Source organism: Triticum dicoccoides, chromosome 7A (genome assembly GCF_002162155.2).
Source record: "Triticum dicoccoides isolate Atlit2015 ecotype Zavitan chromosome 7A, WEW_v2.0, whole genome shotgun sequence".
Taxonomy (NCBI): Eukaryota; Viridiplantae; Streptophyta; class Magnoliopsida; order Poales; family Poaceae; genus Triticum; species Triticum dicoccoides.
Window position 1 is genome coordinate 141,500,184 of NC_041392.1, and position 18,199 is coordinate 141,518,382.

General features: G+C 44.2%; 1 protein-coding gene across 1 annotated transcript; it reads left to right on the top strand.

Annotated features, from left to right (window-relative positions):
- Positions 1 to 12,938: 12,938 nt before the first annotated feature.
- On the top strand, positions 12,939 to 14,228 carry LOC119330707 (protein PHOSPHATE-INDUCED 1 homolog). Its single transcript, XM_037603828.1, has one exon. It carries the CDS (start codon positions 13,041 to 13,043, stop codon positions 14,010 to 14,012), a length of 972 nt encoding a protein of 323 aa, XP_037459725.1. The 5' UTR covers positions 12,939 to 13,040; the 3' UTR covers positions 14,013 to 14,228.
- The last annotated feature ends 3,971 nt before the right edge of the window (positions 14,229 to 18,199 follow it).

Genomic DNA, 18,199 nt, shown 5'->3' on the forward strand with positions numbered 1-18,199 from the left:
GGATAGCGGTCGATGTATGGAGTAATAGTAGTAGATGTAGGCAGGAGTCGGTCTACTAATTTTGAACGTGATGCCTATATAATGATCATTGCGTGGATATCGTCATGATTATTTAAAGCTCTATCAATTATCGAACAGTAATTTGTTCACCCACTGCTTGCTATTTTTCTCGAGAGAAGCCACTAGTGAAACCTGCGACCCCCGGGTCTCTTCTTTATTATATTTGCCTTTGTGATCTATTTTTTATTTCCTTTTATTTTCAGATCTATTAATCCAAAAACCCAAAAATATCTCACTGTTATTTGCTTTTATTTGCATTTATCAATCTACTACAATTTTTATTCCGTCTACTTGCCAATTTCTGGCGTCGTTACCCGAAAGGGATTGACAACCCCTTTAATATGTTGGGTTGCGAGTATTTTTTATTTGTGTGCCGGAGCTGTTTACGTGGTGTTGCGTGGTTCTCGTATTGGTTCGATAACCTTGGTCTCATCACTGAGGGAAATACCTACAGTAGATGTGTTCCATCATCCCTTTCTCTTTGGGGAATACCGATGTAGTTCAAGCCACTATCATATACTAACCCCTCATGCTAACGATGAACTTGTGTAGGATTACACCCTTTTTTGGATGTGGTGATAGGATGACACCATAGTAGTTAGGATGAACTTGCTATGCTTTTGGGTATATGATCATGCATGCCTAAGTTTCTTCGGTTCCATGTGTTGTGTATTCCTTTGCTTGTTGCTATTTAGTCATGCTAGGCAAGTTTGTATGTGATATATAGAGGGAGGGTTCCAAGGATTTACATTCATAGCAAACATGCCAAGAAAAAAGTGACGTGCACCCGCTACACAGACAACTCCTTCTAAGGGTTTAAGTGTAGGCAGGAGGCACATAATGCTTACTCCAAGTTTGTCCGCGAGTAGAAGAGCAATGTTGAAGCAGGCAAGTCTCTTAGTCAATTTAGGTTGTGTGGGATGAAAAACTTCATCATTATCGTCCAATTCGTCTTGAATGTAGTGTTGTTTTATTGATGCGATCGCTATGATCGTATGTAAGGTGTAGATGGTAAACACATCACATAAGGTACAAGGTAAGTAGATTTAGACAGATGTATGTGACCAAGCAACGTCCAACACATCAGCACAACCGTAAGCGGACAACCAGCGGCAAGAGCTCCGTAGGGGCCAAACTGGGTCGTTGCCCGCCCAGGATTTTGACACAAATAATAATTATGTATACATCTTCATAGGCCATCCCACCTACCCATCCTGTCAGACTCATCCCACACAGGGAGCGCATGACATCTGCAATCCTCTCTTGCCGTCTCACCGTCCAGGGTGCACCTGCCACTGGAGCGAGCTGCCCGCCGAGATCTTGTGTCAGTCGTCACCATCCCCCTGCCCTCCTTCCTATCCCGAGCATCGGTGATGACATCTACTTGGTCGTTGATACGTCTCCAACGTATCTATAATTTTTGGTTGTTCCATGCTGTTTTATTATCAATCTTGGATGTTTTATAATCATTTTGTAGTCATTCTATATCTTTTTTGGTACTAACCTATTGACATAGTGCCAAGTGCCAGTTGCTATTTTTTCCATGTTTTTTACATCACATAAAATCAATATGAAACGAAGTCCAAATGCCACGAAACTTTACAGAGATTTTTTATGGACCAGAAGGAATAAATTGGACCCTGGTTGCACCTGGTGGAGTCACTAGGAGGGGACAACCCACCAGGGCGCGCTAGGAGGCCCAAGCGCGCCTTGGTGGGTTGTGTTGGGGAACGTAGTAATTTCAAAAAATTTCCTGCGCACACGCAAGATCATGGTGATGCATAGCAACGAGAGGGGAGAGTGTGATCTACGTACCCTTGTAGATCGACAACGGAAGCGTTTACTTGATGTAGTCGTACGTCTCCACGGCCCGACCGATCAAGCACCGAAACTACGACACCTCCGAGTTCTAGCACATGTTCAGCTCGATGATGATCCCCGGACTCCGATCCAGCAAAGTGTCGGGGAAGAGTTCTGTCAACACGAGGGCGTGGTGACGATCTTGATGTACTACCGTCGCAGGGCTTCGCCTAAGCACCGCTACAATATTCTTGAGGACTATGGTGGAAGGGGGCACCGCACACGGCTAAGAATATGATCATGTGGATCAACTTGTGTGTCTATGGGTGCCCCTTGCCTCCGTATATAAAGGATCCAAGGGGGGGTGCGGCCGGCCCTAGTAGGAGGCGCGCAGGAGGAGTCCTACTCCTACCGGGAGTAGGACTCCCCTCCCTTTCCTTGTCCAAGTAGGAGAGGAGGAAGGAGAGAAGGAAAAGGGGGGGGGCGCCGCCCCTCCCTCCTTGTCCAATTCGGACTAGGGGGAGAGGGGGCGCGCGGCCTGCCCTGGTAGCCCCTTCCTCTTCTCCACTTTAGGCCCATGAGGCCCATTAACCCTCCGGGGGGTTCCGGTAACCCCCTGGTGCTCTGATTTTATCCGAAACTTCCCCGGAACACTTCCGGTGTCCGAATATAGCCATCCAATATATCAATCTTTATGTCTCGACCATTTCGAGACTCCTCGTCATGTCCGTGATCACATCCGGGACTCCAAACTAACTTCGGTACATCAAAACTCATAAACTCATAATATAACTGTCATCGAAACCTTAAGCGTGCGGACCCTACGGGTTCGAGAACAATGTAGACATGACCGAGACTCGTCTCCGGTCAATAACCAATAGCGGAACCTGGATGCTCAAATTGGCTCCTACATATTCTACGAAGATCTTTTATCGGTCAGACTGCATAACAACATACATTGTTCCCTTTGTCATCGGTATGTTACTTGCCCGAGATTCGATCGTCGGTATCCCATACCTAGTTCAATCTCGTTACCGGCAAGTCTCTTTACTCGTTCCGTAATACATCATCTCACAACTAACTCATTAGTTGCAATGCTTGCAAGGCTTATGTGATGTGTATTACCGAGAGGGCCCAGAGATACCTCTCCGACAATCGGAGTGACAAATCCTAATCTCGAAATACGCCAACCCAACATGTACCTTTGGAGACACCTGTAGAGCACCTTTATAATCACCCATTTACGTTGTGACGTTTGGTAGCACACAAAGTGTTCCTCCGGCAAACGGGAGTTGCATAATCTCATAGTCATAGGAACATGTATAAGTCATGAAGAAAGCAATAGCAACATACTAAACGATCGGGTGCTAAGCAAATGGAATGGGTCATGTCAATCAGATCATTCACCTAATGATGTGATCCCGTTAATCAAATAACAACTCTTTGTTCATGGTTAGGAAACATAACCATCTTTGATAAACGAGCTAGTCAAGTAGAGGCATACTAGTGACACTCTGTTTGTCTATGTATTCACACATGTATTATGTTTCCGGTTAATACAATTCTAGCATGAATAATAAACATTTATAATGATATAAGGAAATAAATAATAACTTTAATATTGCCTCTAGGGCATATTTCCTTCAGTCTCCCACTTGCACTAGAGTCAATAATCTAGATTACACAGTAATGATTCTAACACCCATGGAGCCTTGGTGCTGATCATGTTTTGCTCGTGGAAGAGGCTTAGTCAACGGTTCTGCAACATTCAGATCCATATGTATCTTGCAAATCTCTATGTCTCCCACCTGGACTAGATCCCGGATGGAATTGAAGCGTCTCTTGATGTGCTTGGTTCTCTTGTGAAATCTGGATTCCTTTGCCAAGGCAATTGCACCAGTATTGTCACAAAAGATTTTCATTGGACCCGATGCACTAGGTATGACACCTAGATCGGATATGAACTCCTTCATCCAGACTCCTTCATTTGCTGCTTCCGAAGCAGCTATGTACTCCGCTTCACATGTAGATCCCGCTACAACGCTTTGTTTAGAACTACACCAACTGACAGCTCCACCGTTTAATGTAAACACGTATCCGGTTTGCGATTTAGAATTGTCCGGATCAGTGTCAAAGCTTGCATCAACGTAACCTTTTACGATGAGCTCTTTGTCACCTCCATATATGAGAAACATATCCTTAGTCCTTTTCAGGTATTTCAGGATGTTCTTGACCGCTGTCCAGTGATCCACTCCTGGATCACTTTGGTACCTCCCTGCTAGACTTATTGCAAGGCACACATCAGGTCTGGTACACAGCATTGCATACATGATAGAGCCTATGGCTGAAGCATAGGGAACATCTTTCATTTTCTCTCTATCTTCTGCAATGGTCGGGCATTGAGTCTTACTCAACTTCACACCTTGTAACACAGGCAAGAACCCTTTCTTTGCTTGATCCATTTTGAACTTCTTCAAAACTTTGTCAAGGTATGTGCTTTGTGAAAGTCCAATTAAGCATCTTGATCTATCTCTATAGATCTTAATGCCTAATATGTAAGCAGCTTCACCGAGGTCTTTCGTTGAAAAACTCTTATTCAAGTATCCCTTTATGCTATCCAGAAATTCTATATCATTTCCAATTAGTAATATGTCATCCACATATAATATCAGAAATGCTACAGAGCTCCCACTCACTTTCTTGTAAATACAGGCTTCTCCAAAAGTCTGTATAAAACCAAATGCTTTGATCACACTATCAAAGCGTTTATTCCAACTCCGAGAGGCTTGCACCAGTCCATAAATGGATCGCTGGAGCTTGCACACTTTGTTAGCTCCCTTTGGATCGACAAAACCTTCTGGTTGCATCATATACAACTCTTCTTCCAGAAATCCATTCAGAAATGCAGTTTTGACATCCATCTGCCAAATTTCATAATCATAAAATACGGCAATTGCTAACATGACTTAAGCATCGCTACGGGTGAGAAGGTCTTATCGTAGTCAATCCCTTGAACTTGCCGAAAACCTTTTGCGACAAGTCAAGCTTTGTAGACAGTAATATTACCGTCAGCGTCGGTCTTCTTCTTGAAGATCCATTTATTCTCAATTGCTTGGCGATCAACGGGCAAGTCAACCAAAGTCCATACTTTGTTCTCATACATGGATCCCATCTCAGATTTCATGGCTTCAAGCCATTTTGCGGAATCTGGGCTCACCATCGCTTCTTCATAATTCGTAGGTTCATCATGATCTAGTAGCATGACTTCCAGAAGAGGATTACCGTACCACTCTGGCGCGGATCTCACTCTGGTTGATCTACGAGGTTCAGTAGTATCTTGTTCTGAAGTTTCATGATCATCATCATTAGCTTCCTCACTAACTGGTGTAGGTGTCACTGAAACAGTTTTCTGTGATGCACTACTTTCCAATAAGGGAGCAGGTACAGTTACCTCGTCAAGTTCTACTTTCCTCCCACTCACTTCTTTCGAGAGAAACTCCTTCTCCAGAAAGTTTCCGAATTTAGCAACAAAAGTCTTGCCTTCGGATCTGTGATAGAAGGTGTATCCAATAGTTTCCTTTGGATATCCTATGAAGACACATTTCTCTGATTTGGGTTCGAGCTTATCAGGTTGAAGCTTTTTCACATAAGCATCGCAGCCCCAAACTTTCAGAAACGACAACTTTGGTTTCTTGCCAAACCACAGTTCATAAGGCGTCGTCTCAACGGATTTTGATGGTGCCCTATTTAATGTGAATGCGTCGTCTCTAGAGCGTATCCCCAAAACGATAGCGGTAAATCAGTAAGAGACATCATAGATCGCACCATATCTAGTAAAGTACGATTACGATGTTCAGACACACCATTACGCTGTGGTGTTCCGGGTGGCGTGAGTTGCGAAACTATTCCACAATTTTTCAAATGTACACCAAACTCATAACTCAAATATTCTCCTCCACGATCAGATTGTAGAAACTTTATTTTCTTGTTACGATGATTTTCAACTTCACTCTGAAATTCTTTAAACTTTTCAAACGTTTCAGACTTATGTTTCATTAAGTAGATATACCCATATCTGCTTAAGTCGTCTGTGAAGGTGAGAAAATAACGATATCCGCCACGAGCCTCAATATTCATCGGACCACATACATCTGTATGTATGATTTCCAACAAATCTGTTGCTCTCTCCATAGTACCGGAGGACGGTGTTTTAGTCATCTTGCCCATGAGGCACGGTTCGCAAGTACCAAGTGGTTCATAATCAAGTGGTTCCAAAAGTGAATCAGTATGGAGTTTCTTCATGCGCTTTACACCAATATGACCTAAACGGCAGTGCCACAAATAAGTTGCACTATCATTATCAACTCTGCATCTTTTGGCTTCAACACTATGAATATGTGTGTCACTACTATCGAGATTCAATAAAAATAGACCACTCTTTAAGGGTGCATGACCATAAAAGATATTACTCATATAAATAGAACAACCATTATTCTCAGATTTAAATGAATAACCGTCTCGCATCAAACAAGATCCAGATATAATGTTCATGCTTAACGCTGGCACCAAATAACAATTATTTAGGTCTAATATTAATCCTGAAGGTAGATGTAGAGGTAGCGTGCCGACTGCGATCACATCGACTTTGGAACCGTTTCCCACGCACATCGTCACCTCGTCCTTAGCCAATCTTCGCTTAATCCGTAGTCCCTGTTTCGAGTTGCAAATATTAGCAACAGAACCCGTATCAAATACCCAGGTGCTACTGCGAGCATTAGTAAGGTACACATCAATAACATGTATATCACATATACCTTTGTTCACCTTGCCATCCTTCTTATCCGCCAAATACTTGGGGCAGTTCCGCTTCCAGTGACCAGTCTGCGTGTAGTAGAAGCACTCAGTTTTAGGCTTAGGTCCAGGTTTGGGTTTCTTCTCTTGAGTAGCAACTTGCTTGCTGTTCTTTTTGAAGTTCCCCTTCTTCTTCCCTTTGCCCTTTTTCTTGAAACTAGTGGTCTTGTTGACCATCAACACTTGATGCTCTTTCTTGATTTCTACCTCCGCAGCTTTCAGCATTGCGAAGAGCTCGGGAATAGTCTTATTCATCCCTTGCATATTATAGTTCATCACAAAGCTCTTGTAGCTTGGTGGCAGTGATTGGAGAATTCTGTCAATGACGCAATCATCTGGAAGATTAACTCCCAATTGAATCAAGTGATTATTATACCCAGACATTTTGAGTATATGCTCACTGACAGAACTGTTCTCCTCCATCTTGCAGCTATAGAACTTATTGGAGACTTCATATCTCTCAATCCGGGCATTTGCTTGAAATATTAACTTCAACTCCTGGAACATCTCATATGCTCCATGACGTTCAAAACGTCATTGAAGTCCTGATTCTAAGCCGTAAAGCATGGCACACTGAACTATCGAGTAGTCATCAGCTTTGCTCTGCCAGACGTTCATAACATCTGGTGTTGCTCCAGCAGCAGGCCTGGCACCCAGCGGTGCTTCCAGGACGTAATTCTTTTGTGCAGCAATGAGGATAATCCTCAAGTTACGGACCCAGACCGTGTAATTGCTACCATCATCTTTCAACTTTGCTTTCTCAAGGAACACATTAAAATTCAACGGAACAACAGCACGAGCCATCTATCTACAATCAAGCATAAACAAGCAAGATACTATCAGGTACTAAGTTTCATGATAAATTTAGGTTCAATTAATTTACTTAAAGAACTCCACTTAGATAGACATCCCTCTAATCCTCTAAGTGATTACATGATCCAAATCAACTAAACCATGTCCGATCATCACGTGAGATGGAGTAGTTTCATTGGTGAACATCACTATGTTGATCATATCTACTATATGATTCACGCTCGACCTTTCAGTCTCCGTGTTCCGAGGCCATATCTGTATATGCTTGGCTCGTCAAGTATAACCTGAGTATTCTGCGTGTGTAACTGTTTTGCACCCGTTGTATTTGAACGTAGAGCCTATCACACCCGATCATCACGTGGTGTCTCAGCACGAAGAACTTTCGCAACAGTGCATACTCAGGGAGACACTTCTTGATAATTAGTGAGAGATCATCTTATAATGCTACCGTCAATCAAAGCAAGATAAGATGCATAAAAGATAAACATCACATGCAATCAATATAAGTGATATGATATGGCCATCATCATCTTGTGCTTGTGATCTCCATGTTCGAAGCACCGTCGTGATCACCATCGTCACCGGCGCGACACCTTGATCTCCATCGTAGCATCGTTGTCGTCTCGCCAATCTTATGCTTCCACGACTATCGCTACCGCTTAGTGATAAAGTAAAGCATTACAGCGCGATTGCATTGCATACAATAAAGCGACAACCATATGACTCCTGCCAGTTGCCGATAACTCGGTTACAAAACATGATCATCTCATACAATAAAATTTAGCATCATGTCTTGACCATATCACATCACAACATGCCCTGCAAAAACAAGTTAGACGTCCTTTACTTTGTTGTTGCAAGTTTTACGTGGCTACTACGGGCTTAAGCAAGAACCAATCTTACCTACGCATCAAAACCACAACGATAGTTTGTCAAGTTGGTGCTGTTTTAACCTTCGCAAGGACCGGGCGTAGCCACACTCGGTTCAATTAAAGTTGGAGAAACTGTCACCCTCAAGCCACCTATGTGCAAAGCACGTCGGGAGAACCGGTCTCGCGTAAGCGTACGCGTAATGTCAGTCCGGGCCGCTTCGTCCAACAATACCGCCGAACCAAAGTATAACATGATGGTAAGTAGTATGACTTATATCGCCCACAACTCACTTGTGTTCTACTCGTGCATATAACATCAACATATAAAACCTAGGCTCGGATGCCACTGTTGGGGAACGTAGTAATTTCAAAAAAAATCCTACGCACACGCAAGATCATGGTGATGCATAGCAACGAGAGGGGAGAGTGTGATCTACGTACCCTTGTAGATCGACAACAGAAGCGTTTGGTTGATGTAGTCGTACGTCTCCACGGCCCGACCGATCAAGCACCGAAACTACGGCACCTCCGAGTTCTAGCACATGTTCAGCTCAATGACGATCCCCGGACTCCGATCCAGCAAAGTGTCGGGGAAGAGTTCCGTCAACACGACCGCGTGGTGACGATCTTGATGTACGACCGTCGCAGGGCTTCGCCTAAGCACCGCTACAATATTATCGAGGACTATAGTGGAAGGGGGCACCGCACACGGCTAGGAATATGATCACGTGGATCAACTTGTGTGTCTAGGGGTGCCCCTTGCCTCCGTATATAAAGGATCCAAGGGGGGGTGCGGCCGACCCTAGTAGGAGGCGCGCAGGAGGAGTCCTCTCCTACCGGGAGTAGGACTCCCCTCCCTTTCCTTGTCCAAGTAGGAGAGGGGGAAGGAGAGAAGGAAAAGGGGGGGCGCCGCCCCTCCCTCCTTGTCCAATTCGGACTAGGGGGAGAGGGGGCGCACGGCCTGCCCTGGCAGCCCCTTCCTCTTCTCCACTTTAGGCCCATGAGGCCCATTAACCCCCCGGGGGGTTTCGGTAACCCCCCGGTGCTCCAGTTTTATCCGAAACTTCCCCGAAGCACTTCCGGTGTCCGAATATAGCCGTCCAATATATCAATCTTTATGTCTCGACCATTTCGAGACTCCTCGTCATGTCCGTGATCACATCCGGGACTCCGAACTAACTTCGGTACATCAAAACTCATAAACTCATAATATAACTGTCATTGAAACCTTAAGCGTGCGGAACCTGGATGCTCATATTGGCTCCTACATATCCTACGGGTTCGAGAACAATGTAGACATGACCAAGACTCGTCTCCGGTCAATAACCAATAGCGGAACCTGGATGCTCATATTGGCTCCTACATATTCTACGAAGATCTTTTATCGGTCAGACCGCATAACAACATACGTTGTTCCCTTTGTCATCGGTATGTTACTTGCCCGAGATTCGATCGTCGGTATCCCATACCTAGTTCAATCTCGTTACTGGCAAGTCTCTTTACTCGTTCCGTAATACATCATCTCACAACTAACTCATTAGTTGCAATGCTTGCAAGGCTTATGTGATGTGTATTACCGAGAGGGCCCAGAGATACCTCTCCGACAATCGGAGTGACAAATCCTAATCTCAAAATACGCCAACCCAACATGTACCTTTGGAGACACCTGTAGAGCACCTTTATAATCACCCATTTACGTTGTGACGTTTGGTAGCACACAAAGTGTTCCTCCAGCAAACGGGAGTTGCATAATCTCATAGTCATAGGAACATGTATAAGTCATGAAGAAAGCAATAGCAACATACTAAACGATCGGGTGCTAAGCTAATGGAATGGGTCATGTCAATCAGATCATTCACCTAATGATGTGATCCCATTAATCAAATAACAACTCTTTGTTCATGGTTAGGAAACATAACCATCTTTGATTAACGAGCTAGTCAAGTAGAGGCATACTAGTGACACTCTGTTTGTCTATGTATTCACACATGTATTATGTTTCCGGTTAATACAATTCTAGCATGAATAATAAACATTTATCATGATATAAGGAAATAAATAATAACTTTAATATTGCCTCTAGGGCATATTTCCTTCAGGTTGTGCCCACCTCGGGTGCCCCCGGACCACCTCTTTGCTTTATAAATACCCCAATATTTCAGAAACCCTAGGGGAGTTGACGAAATATTCACCCAGCCACCGCAGAGTCCAGAACCACCAGATCCAATCTAGACACCATCACGGAGGGGTTCACCACCTCCACTAGTGCCTCTCCGATGATGCGTGAGTAGTTCTTTGTAGACCTTCGGGTCCGTAGTTAGTAGCTAGATGGCTTCATCTCTCTCTCTCTCTCTCTCTCTCTTGATTCTCAATACAATGGTCTTTTGGAGATCCATATGATGTAACTCTTTTGCGGTGTGTTTGTTGGGATCGATGAACTTTGAGTTTATAATCAGATCTATCCTTTTATATCCATGAAAATATTTGAAGTTCTTTGATCTCTTTTATGCATGATCTCTTTTAGCCCCGTATTTCTTCTCCGATATTTGGGTTTTGTTTGGCCAACTTGATCTATTTATCTTGTAATGGAAAGAAGTGCCCGGTAGTGGGTTCAATCTTACGGTGCTTGATGCCAGTGAGAGAAAGGGAACCGACACGTATGTATCGTTGCTACTAAGGATAAAAAGATGAGATCTATATCTACCTCCATAGATAAACGGATCTCGTCTACATCATGCCATCGTTCTTATTGCATTACTCCATTTTTCCATGAACTTAATACACTAGATGCATGCTGGATAGCGGTTGATGTGTGGAGTAATAGTAGTAGATGCAGGCAGAAGTCGGTCTACTAATCTTGGACGTGATGCCTATGTAATGATCATTGCCTGGATATCGTCATAATTTTTTGAGGTTGTATCAATTTCCCAACAGTAATTTTTTCACCAACCGCTTTGCTATTTTTCTCAAGAGAAGCCACTAGTGAAACCTACGACCCTCGGGTCTCTTTCTCATATTATTTGCCTTCGCGATCTATTTTTATTTGTTTTTATTTTCAGATCTATTAAACCAAAAAATCCAAAAATACCTTACTGTAATTTATTTTATTTGGCATTCGATCTATCAATATTTACAAGTCTCTCCCGTCAACACGCCATTTCTGGCGCCGTTATCCGAAAGGGATTGACAACTTCTTTAACACCTCGGGTTACGAGTGGTTGTTATTTGTGTGCAAGGGCTGATTACGTTGTGTTGCTTGATTCTCCTACTGGATCGATAACCTTGGTTTCATATCTGAGGGAAATACCTACCACCGCTGTGCTGCATCATCCCTTTCTCTTTGGGAAAAAACCGACGTAGCTTCAAGCGACATCAGTCGCGCCGTCGTGCCGCCGACAAACGCATGAGCTCCATGCATCTTGGCATCTGCTCTCCTCCAAAGCTCCAACATTCAGTCTTGCCAACATCCCTGCTAGGCGCTGGTGCATGAGCCCCCTGCCTGCCGGCCTGATTTTCTGTAGGACACATCACACAACACCAACAAGGCAACATAAGTAAACTAGCATCTTCCTCCAAATTCCCCATTTGATAAGCAATAGCCTGATTTCTTTCAGTTCCTTACATCTAGTGATAACTAATAGTCTGATTTTATGCAAATTGCAACCTAGGTAGTCATAGGCGGGGGAAATTAGACTCGGACAAGAGCTGTTTCGGTATTTAAAAGAAAAAGAGATGACATAGCCGAAGTTGAGTAAGACAATGTATTGCCCTTGCTTGAATTAGCTAACTTAATGGTGCTTCATGGTTTTGTATTGGCTAACTTAACGGTCCTTCATGGTTTGGTATTAGCTAACTTAATGATGCTTCATGATTGAATTGTATTTTGATGTGTGTGTCTATCTGCTCGCTCCATCTACCTTGCATCACATACTAATGCTTATGATTTAGATTTTTTTTTAAATCAGGCTCTTCTTTAGTTTGACCCGTCCGATAGTTTCTTTCAAGCTTCGCCATTGCACGCAACCAAACGCAGAGGGCAAATTAGTGCATCATGGAGGGAGATAGTATGCTGACAACCAAACTATGTGCACAACATGATTTTCAACCTGCATCCTAAAATTGTGGGGAAAAAGATCTTACATTTCGAGATAGAGTGGCAATCTGCTTAAATTGAATAGAATAGGGATTTTTTTATTAAATTGGATATAATCTATCACCAACCAACACATATGCATAAAAATGAATTAACTCTTATTAGATCAGTAACTGCATAAATTTGAATTGTTTTACGTTTATAAACGGGTGGTTTCAGTACGTTTTCAGAGAAAGCAAGTGAGTAAGTGACTATTAGTGCACACGCGTTTGTATTAATCAACTAAGCAAGTGAGTAAGTCACTGCATTAGTGGACACGCGTTTATATCAAAGCAACTAGTTGGCTGGCAACAGCCTGGTTACTTGGACCACGGGAACGGCTCGTTTAGCATATGCGCAGCGGCATTCACATCTCGCACTGCGCTCCCCTATATAAACAGATCCCCGCTTGCCATTGCTTCCCACACACTCACAAATAGCACCATACACGACACGGACACGGACACGTACGCAAAACCTTCTTCCCAAATCTAAACCCCTCCTCCTCCCAAATGGCGAAGAGAAACCTCCTCCTCCTGGCGCTAATGGCGCTCGCCGCTAACATGGCATCCGCGTCGGCTACCACGAGCACGAGGAAGCTCATGTTCCTGGTCCAGCCCCAGCCGAACCTCCTCACGTACCACAACGGCGCCGTGCTGCACGGCGACATCCCCGTCTCCGTTCTCTGGTACGGCCGCTTCACGGCTGCGCAGAAGGCCATCGTCTCCGACTTCCTCCTCTCCCTCTCCGCCGCGCCCCGCGCGTCCCCGGCGCCGTCCGTGTCCCAGTGGTGGAGCAGCATCCACCAGCTGTACCTCTCCAAGGCGGCGGCCGTCGGCAAGAACGGCGAGCACGGCGCCGGCGCCACCAAGGCCGCGCGGGTGGTCCTGTCCGGCCAGGTCTCCGACGAGGCGTGCTCGCTCGGGAAGAGCATGAAGCTGTCCCAGCTCCCGGCGCTGGCGGCGAAGGCGAGGCCCGCCAAGGGCGGCATCGCGCTGGTGCTCACGGCGCAGGACGTGGGCGTGGAGGGGTTCTGCATGAGCCGGTGCGGCCGGCACGGGACCGTGGACGCCAAGTCCGGCACGGCCTACGTGTGGGCCGGCAACCCGGCGACGCAGTGCGCCGGGCAGTGCGCGTGGCCGTTCCACCAGCCGGCGTACGGGCCCCAGGCGCCGCCGCTGGCCGCGCCCAACGGCGACGTGGGCATGGACGGGCTCATCATCAACGTGGCCAGCATGGTGGCCGGCGCGGTGACCAACCCGTTCGGCGACGGGTTCTACCAGGGGGAGCGCGAGGCGCCGCTGGAGGCCGCGACGGCGTGCCCGGGGGTGTACGGCAAGGGGGCGTACCCCGGGTACGCCGGCCAGCTGCTGGTGGACGGCGCCACCGGAGCGAGCTACAACGCCCACGGCGCGCACGGGAGGAAGTACCTGCTCCCGGCGCTGTTCGACCCCGCCACCTCCGCCTGCTCCACGCTCGTCTAGTCGTACGGCGGCACAGTGGCAGCGACAAGTGAAGTGAGTCCAATCCGCTAGCTGCCCGTCTAGCCAAGAGTGTATTGGGTACAACTAGTACTGTACCGTAGTGCATATATGTGTGAATAGTTCGTATATGAGCTTGTGTTTGGATCTTCTCGTGCTAAATAAAAAAAATGTAAATCAGCCTTTGTACTGCACAAATGGAGTGTACACTAGTGGTAATTTTGTTTGTGTCGTACGGTACGGTGCGGAAGCGGCAGCACGTGAACGAATTAATCTCGAACTTGGTGGTGAAGCTTATCTTATCTTCCGAGCGGCGCCGACGAGGACAAGGGGATGCCTGCTTCGATGAGGGATAGGCCTCGACCCTCTGGTCCGACGTGTCCGTGCTGCACATTGCCGTACTGGACAACAGAGCGCCCGTCCGTGGGATGTGACACGTAAGACACGTTTCGGTGGTGACGCGTCACAGCATGTGTGACTGTGACCGAGAGTACTCTCTTTTTTCATGCTGCTGGGTGGGTTGTCTTTTAGAAAAAAAGAGTAGAGATATCCAGGAAATCAAGGCGCTGTAGGAGAACGACTAGAGAGGTTATTATGGTCAAGCTTATCAGCCGCAATTAAAATAGTGAGTGATGCCCTTGCTGAGTACGAGCGTACAATGCCACGCACTGCTGTGTGGTTTAGGTTCTACTCCCTCCGTTTTATAATATAAGATCGTTGCTGTGTGGTTTAGGTTTTACTCCCTTCGTTCTATAATATAATATAAGATTATTTTACAAGCTAACTAGGTTCTACTCTCTCTGTCCTACTCTCTTCGTTCAGAATTACTTGTCGCATCTAGATGTATCTTAGTTATATATATATTTATATATATATATATATATATATATATATATATATATCCATTTCTTGAATATAAGATCGTTGTTGTATGGACAAAGAAAGTAGAGATTGCCAGCCTTTGTATGAAATATATTATACCCCCTAATTTAATACAGTCTCTTTTTCCTGCAAGAAAAAATAATTGAGTTGTGGGATCAACTATTTAGACTCATTTTTTGAGAAACACACGTAGTTTTACTCATACTCATAACAATTACATGTATATTGGTTTGGATATAAAATTGACAAAATTACAAAGTAACTTCTACAACTAATAATTTCATTGAAATCCTTGAAAACACCTTCTTTAGCGTATCAGACTTCGCTAAAGAGGTTGCAATAGATTTCTTTTTTGACAGGTAGAGGTTGCAATGGGTGAGGATCATTTATTTAGACATCTAGGATAAGATATGTTGGGCTGGGTTGGGCTTGTCTGAGCAAAGATCTATTGGGCCTTAATAGTGCTTACCTTCTCTCATGTTGTAGTGCTTAAATTTGCCAGATCTAATCGGGAGCCCCGGGAGCAACTAGTTAACGAGCGCTCCTTCGGGAGCCTCACAACTATCAGCGTCACTTCGCACGCTCTCAGTCATTCGCCACGTGTCACGCTCTGAATGCTTCCTTTGGATTTTGTTTTTTTATTTTTTCGCACGCGTTTTTGACTTTTTAAACGGTTTTTTCTGGGTTTTGGTTTTCTTCCGGTCTTTCTTACCTTTTCGATAAAAAAGATTTGAATTTTTTGCGCGAAAATAACGCATTTTCCCCCGCAAAAGTCATGTTTTTTTTCCACGAGAGGCACGGTTGTGCTTTAGCGAGAGTCACGGCCGTGCCTTCGGAAACGGAAAAAATGCGTTTTCTGTTTTTTTTTCTTTCACGAGAGTCACGGTTTGCTTCCTTGAGAGGCACGGTTGTACTTTCGCGGCCGTACCTCTCGGAAAGGGAAAAACAAAACACATTTTTTGTTTTTTTCTGTCGCGAGAGTCACGGCTTTGCTTCCGCGAGAGGCATGGTTGTGCTTTCGTGAGAGTCACGGCCATGCCTCTCGGAAAGGGAAAAAAATAAGTGTTTTCTGTTTTTTCCCTTCGCGAGAGTCACGGTTTTGCTTCCGCGAGGAGTATGGTTGTGCTTTCATGAGAGTCACGGTCGTGCCTCTCGGAAACGGAAAAAAACGCGTTTTCTGTTTTTTTTCCTTCCACGAGAGTCACGGTTTTGCTTTCACGAGAGGCACGGACGTGATTTCGCGAGAGGCACGGGCGTGCCTCTTTCGGGAAGGGAAAAAAACTATGCTCCCGCTTTCGGTTTTTCGCCCGATTTTTTTTGTTCGTTTTTTTTGTGAGAAAAAAAGTTCGTCAAAACTTATCAACATGAGATCTAATTTTGAAGATCTCGACGCGAGGAATCCAACGATGAAAATGGTTCGAGATTTGGACGCACGGTTAAAAGATTAAACGTTTTGAATAAACGAATCTACGAAAAAAGGGAAAACTCTCATGTTGCGACAAGTGACGGCTGCATGTGAGCCATTTGTCGCGACCTAGGAAAGTGAAGTGTTCTTTCAACGAGTATTCCTTAATTAGTGATTTCAGGGAGCCCCTAGCTGACCCTCGCGTGCGTCAAGAAGACGAGCATTCGCGCATGTCGCGGTTGGATGGGCCGGCCCGTTTCTTGGCGTTACAGCGAGCCAGTGCCAAAAATCCCAAAAAAGAATGCTGTACGTAGGAATCATACTCCCAACCCAACGATAGAGAGTTAGCGTTCCTTACCACTGGAGCTGCTGCGTCATTGCAATTAAAACGCTGCGTGACTACTTGAGAGCTATATGTACTGACTGATCCAAAAATAAAAAATTGACCATTGAACATTTTCTGATATACGTTGAACATTTTCGTAATATACAATGAACATTTCTCAAATACCCATTGAACCTTTCTTGTCATATATGCTGAACAATTTGAAAAATGCATATTTAACATTTTTTTGTGATATAACCTGAACAATTTAAAAATACACATTGAACATTTATCTTTGGAGGGCAATTCCATACGATGAACATTTTTGAAAAAATGAATATATGCGCTGGACAATTTTCAGATACACACTGAACATTTGTGTAATATACAGTGAACAAAATTAAGAAACATAGTGAACATTTGTATATTCGTTGAAAAAACAAAGCTAAAAGAGAAAAACCAAAACCAAAAAAGGAAAACAGGACAAAAACCAAAAACCAGAAGAGAAACAGGAGAAAATCAAACCAGAAGAAATGTAAACAAAACTAGAAGAAGAAAACCGGAACAAAACCAGAAAAAAAAACAAGAGAGAAAACCAAACGTGGAAGAAAAAAAACTAACGAAAGAAACATCAGCGAACGAAAAAGAAGCATGCGAACCCCGTAGTGGGCCGGCCCAATATGCACGCGAACGAAACACCTGCGAGCGTTTCCTCGTCAGCTTGCCGCCCGCGCACGTCAAATAGGAATTGCCGATCTAGTCTGTCCTGGCCTCCTGGGATTCGTGGACGGATAGTCCACCTCCCACACACATGGAGCGCCCTTACGGGACTAACCCTAGAAAAAAGTGAACATGTATGAAATAGAGAAGATTTGTATGTTTTTGAAAAAACGAATCTTTTAAAAATTTGTGTGTTTTTAAAAAAATGAATTTGTTTTGGAAACACAAATATTTTGGAAAAAACACCACATTTTTTGAAATACGTCAACATTTTCAAAAATATGAAACATGTACTATGATATAGAGAAGATTTTTCCAAGCATCTGCATTTCTTGAATTAATGAAATAATTTTTAAAATTATAACATTTATTGAAATTCTGAATAATTTTCGAAAACGATTTTTTAAAGGAACATTTTTAAAAAACTCCTAAAAATTCAAAACACAGACTTTTTTGAAAAGTTCAGTTTGGTTCTAAAATTCAGAAGAACTTTTGAATTTTTTGAATATTCCTCATAAGATTAGTTTTTTAAAAAGAAAACCAAAAAAAGAAGAAAGAAACAACAGAATGAGCAAAAGAAACCATAAAAACCGAATCTAAACCTTCTAGAAAGTTCCCAATAGCAGAAATGAAACGGCCCAGCTGGCTAGGTCCTGTGCGAAGCCCCGACAGTTTGACGCTAAGCACATCAAATAAGGATTTCACCTATTTCATGTTGCGCGTTCGATAGCTGCCAATCACGTACCTAGTAGCCCCCGACGACGCTAATTGCGCATATCCAATAAGCATACTAGGCTACTAAAGGTTATGTGCTATTCTCTGCTATTTCTTGAAAAATGATTCTCAGTATTTTATCGT

Bases quoted from the DNA above. Each gene is read 5' to 3' on its own strand.
- LOC119330707 (XM_037603828.1), top strand. From the start codon at position 13,041: ATGGCGAAGAGAAACCTCCTCCTCCTGGCGCTAATGGCGCTCGCCGCT.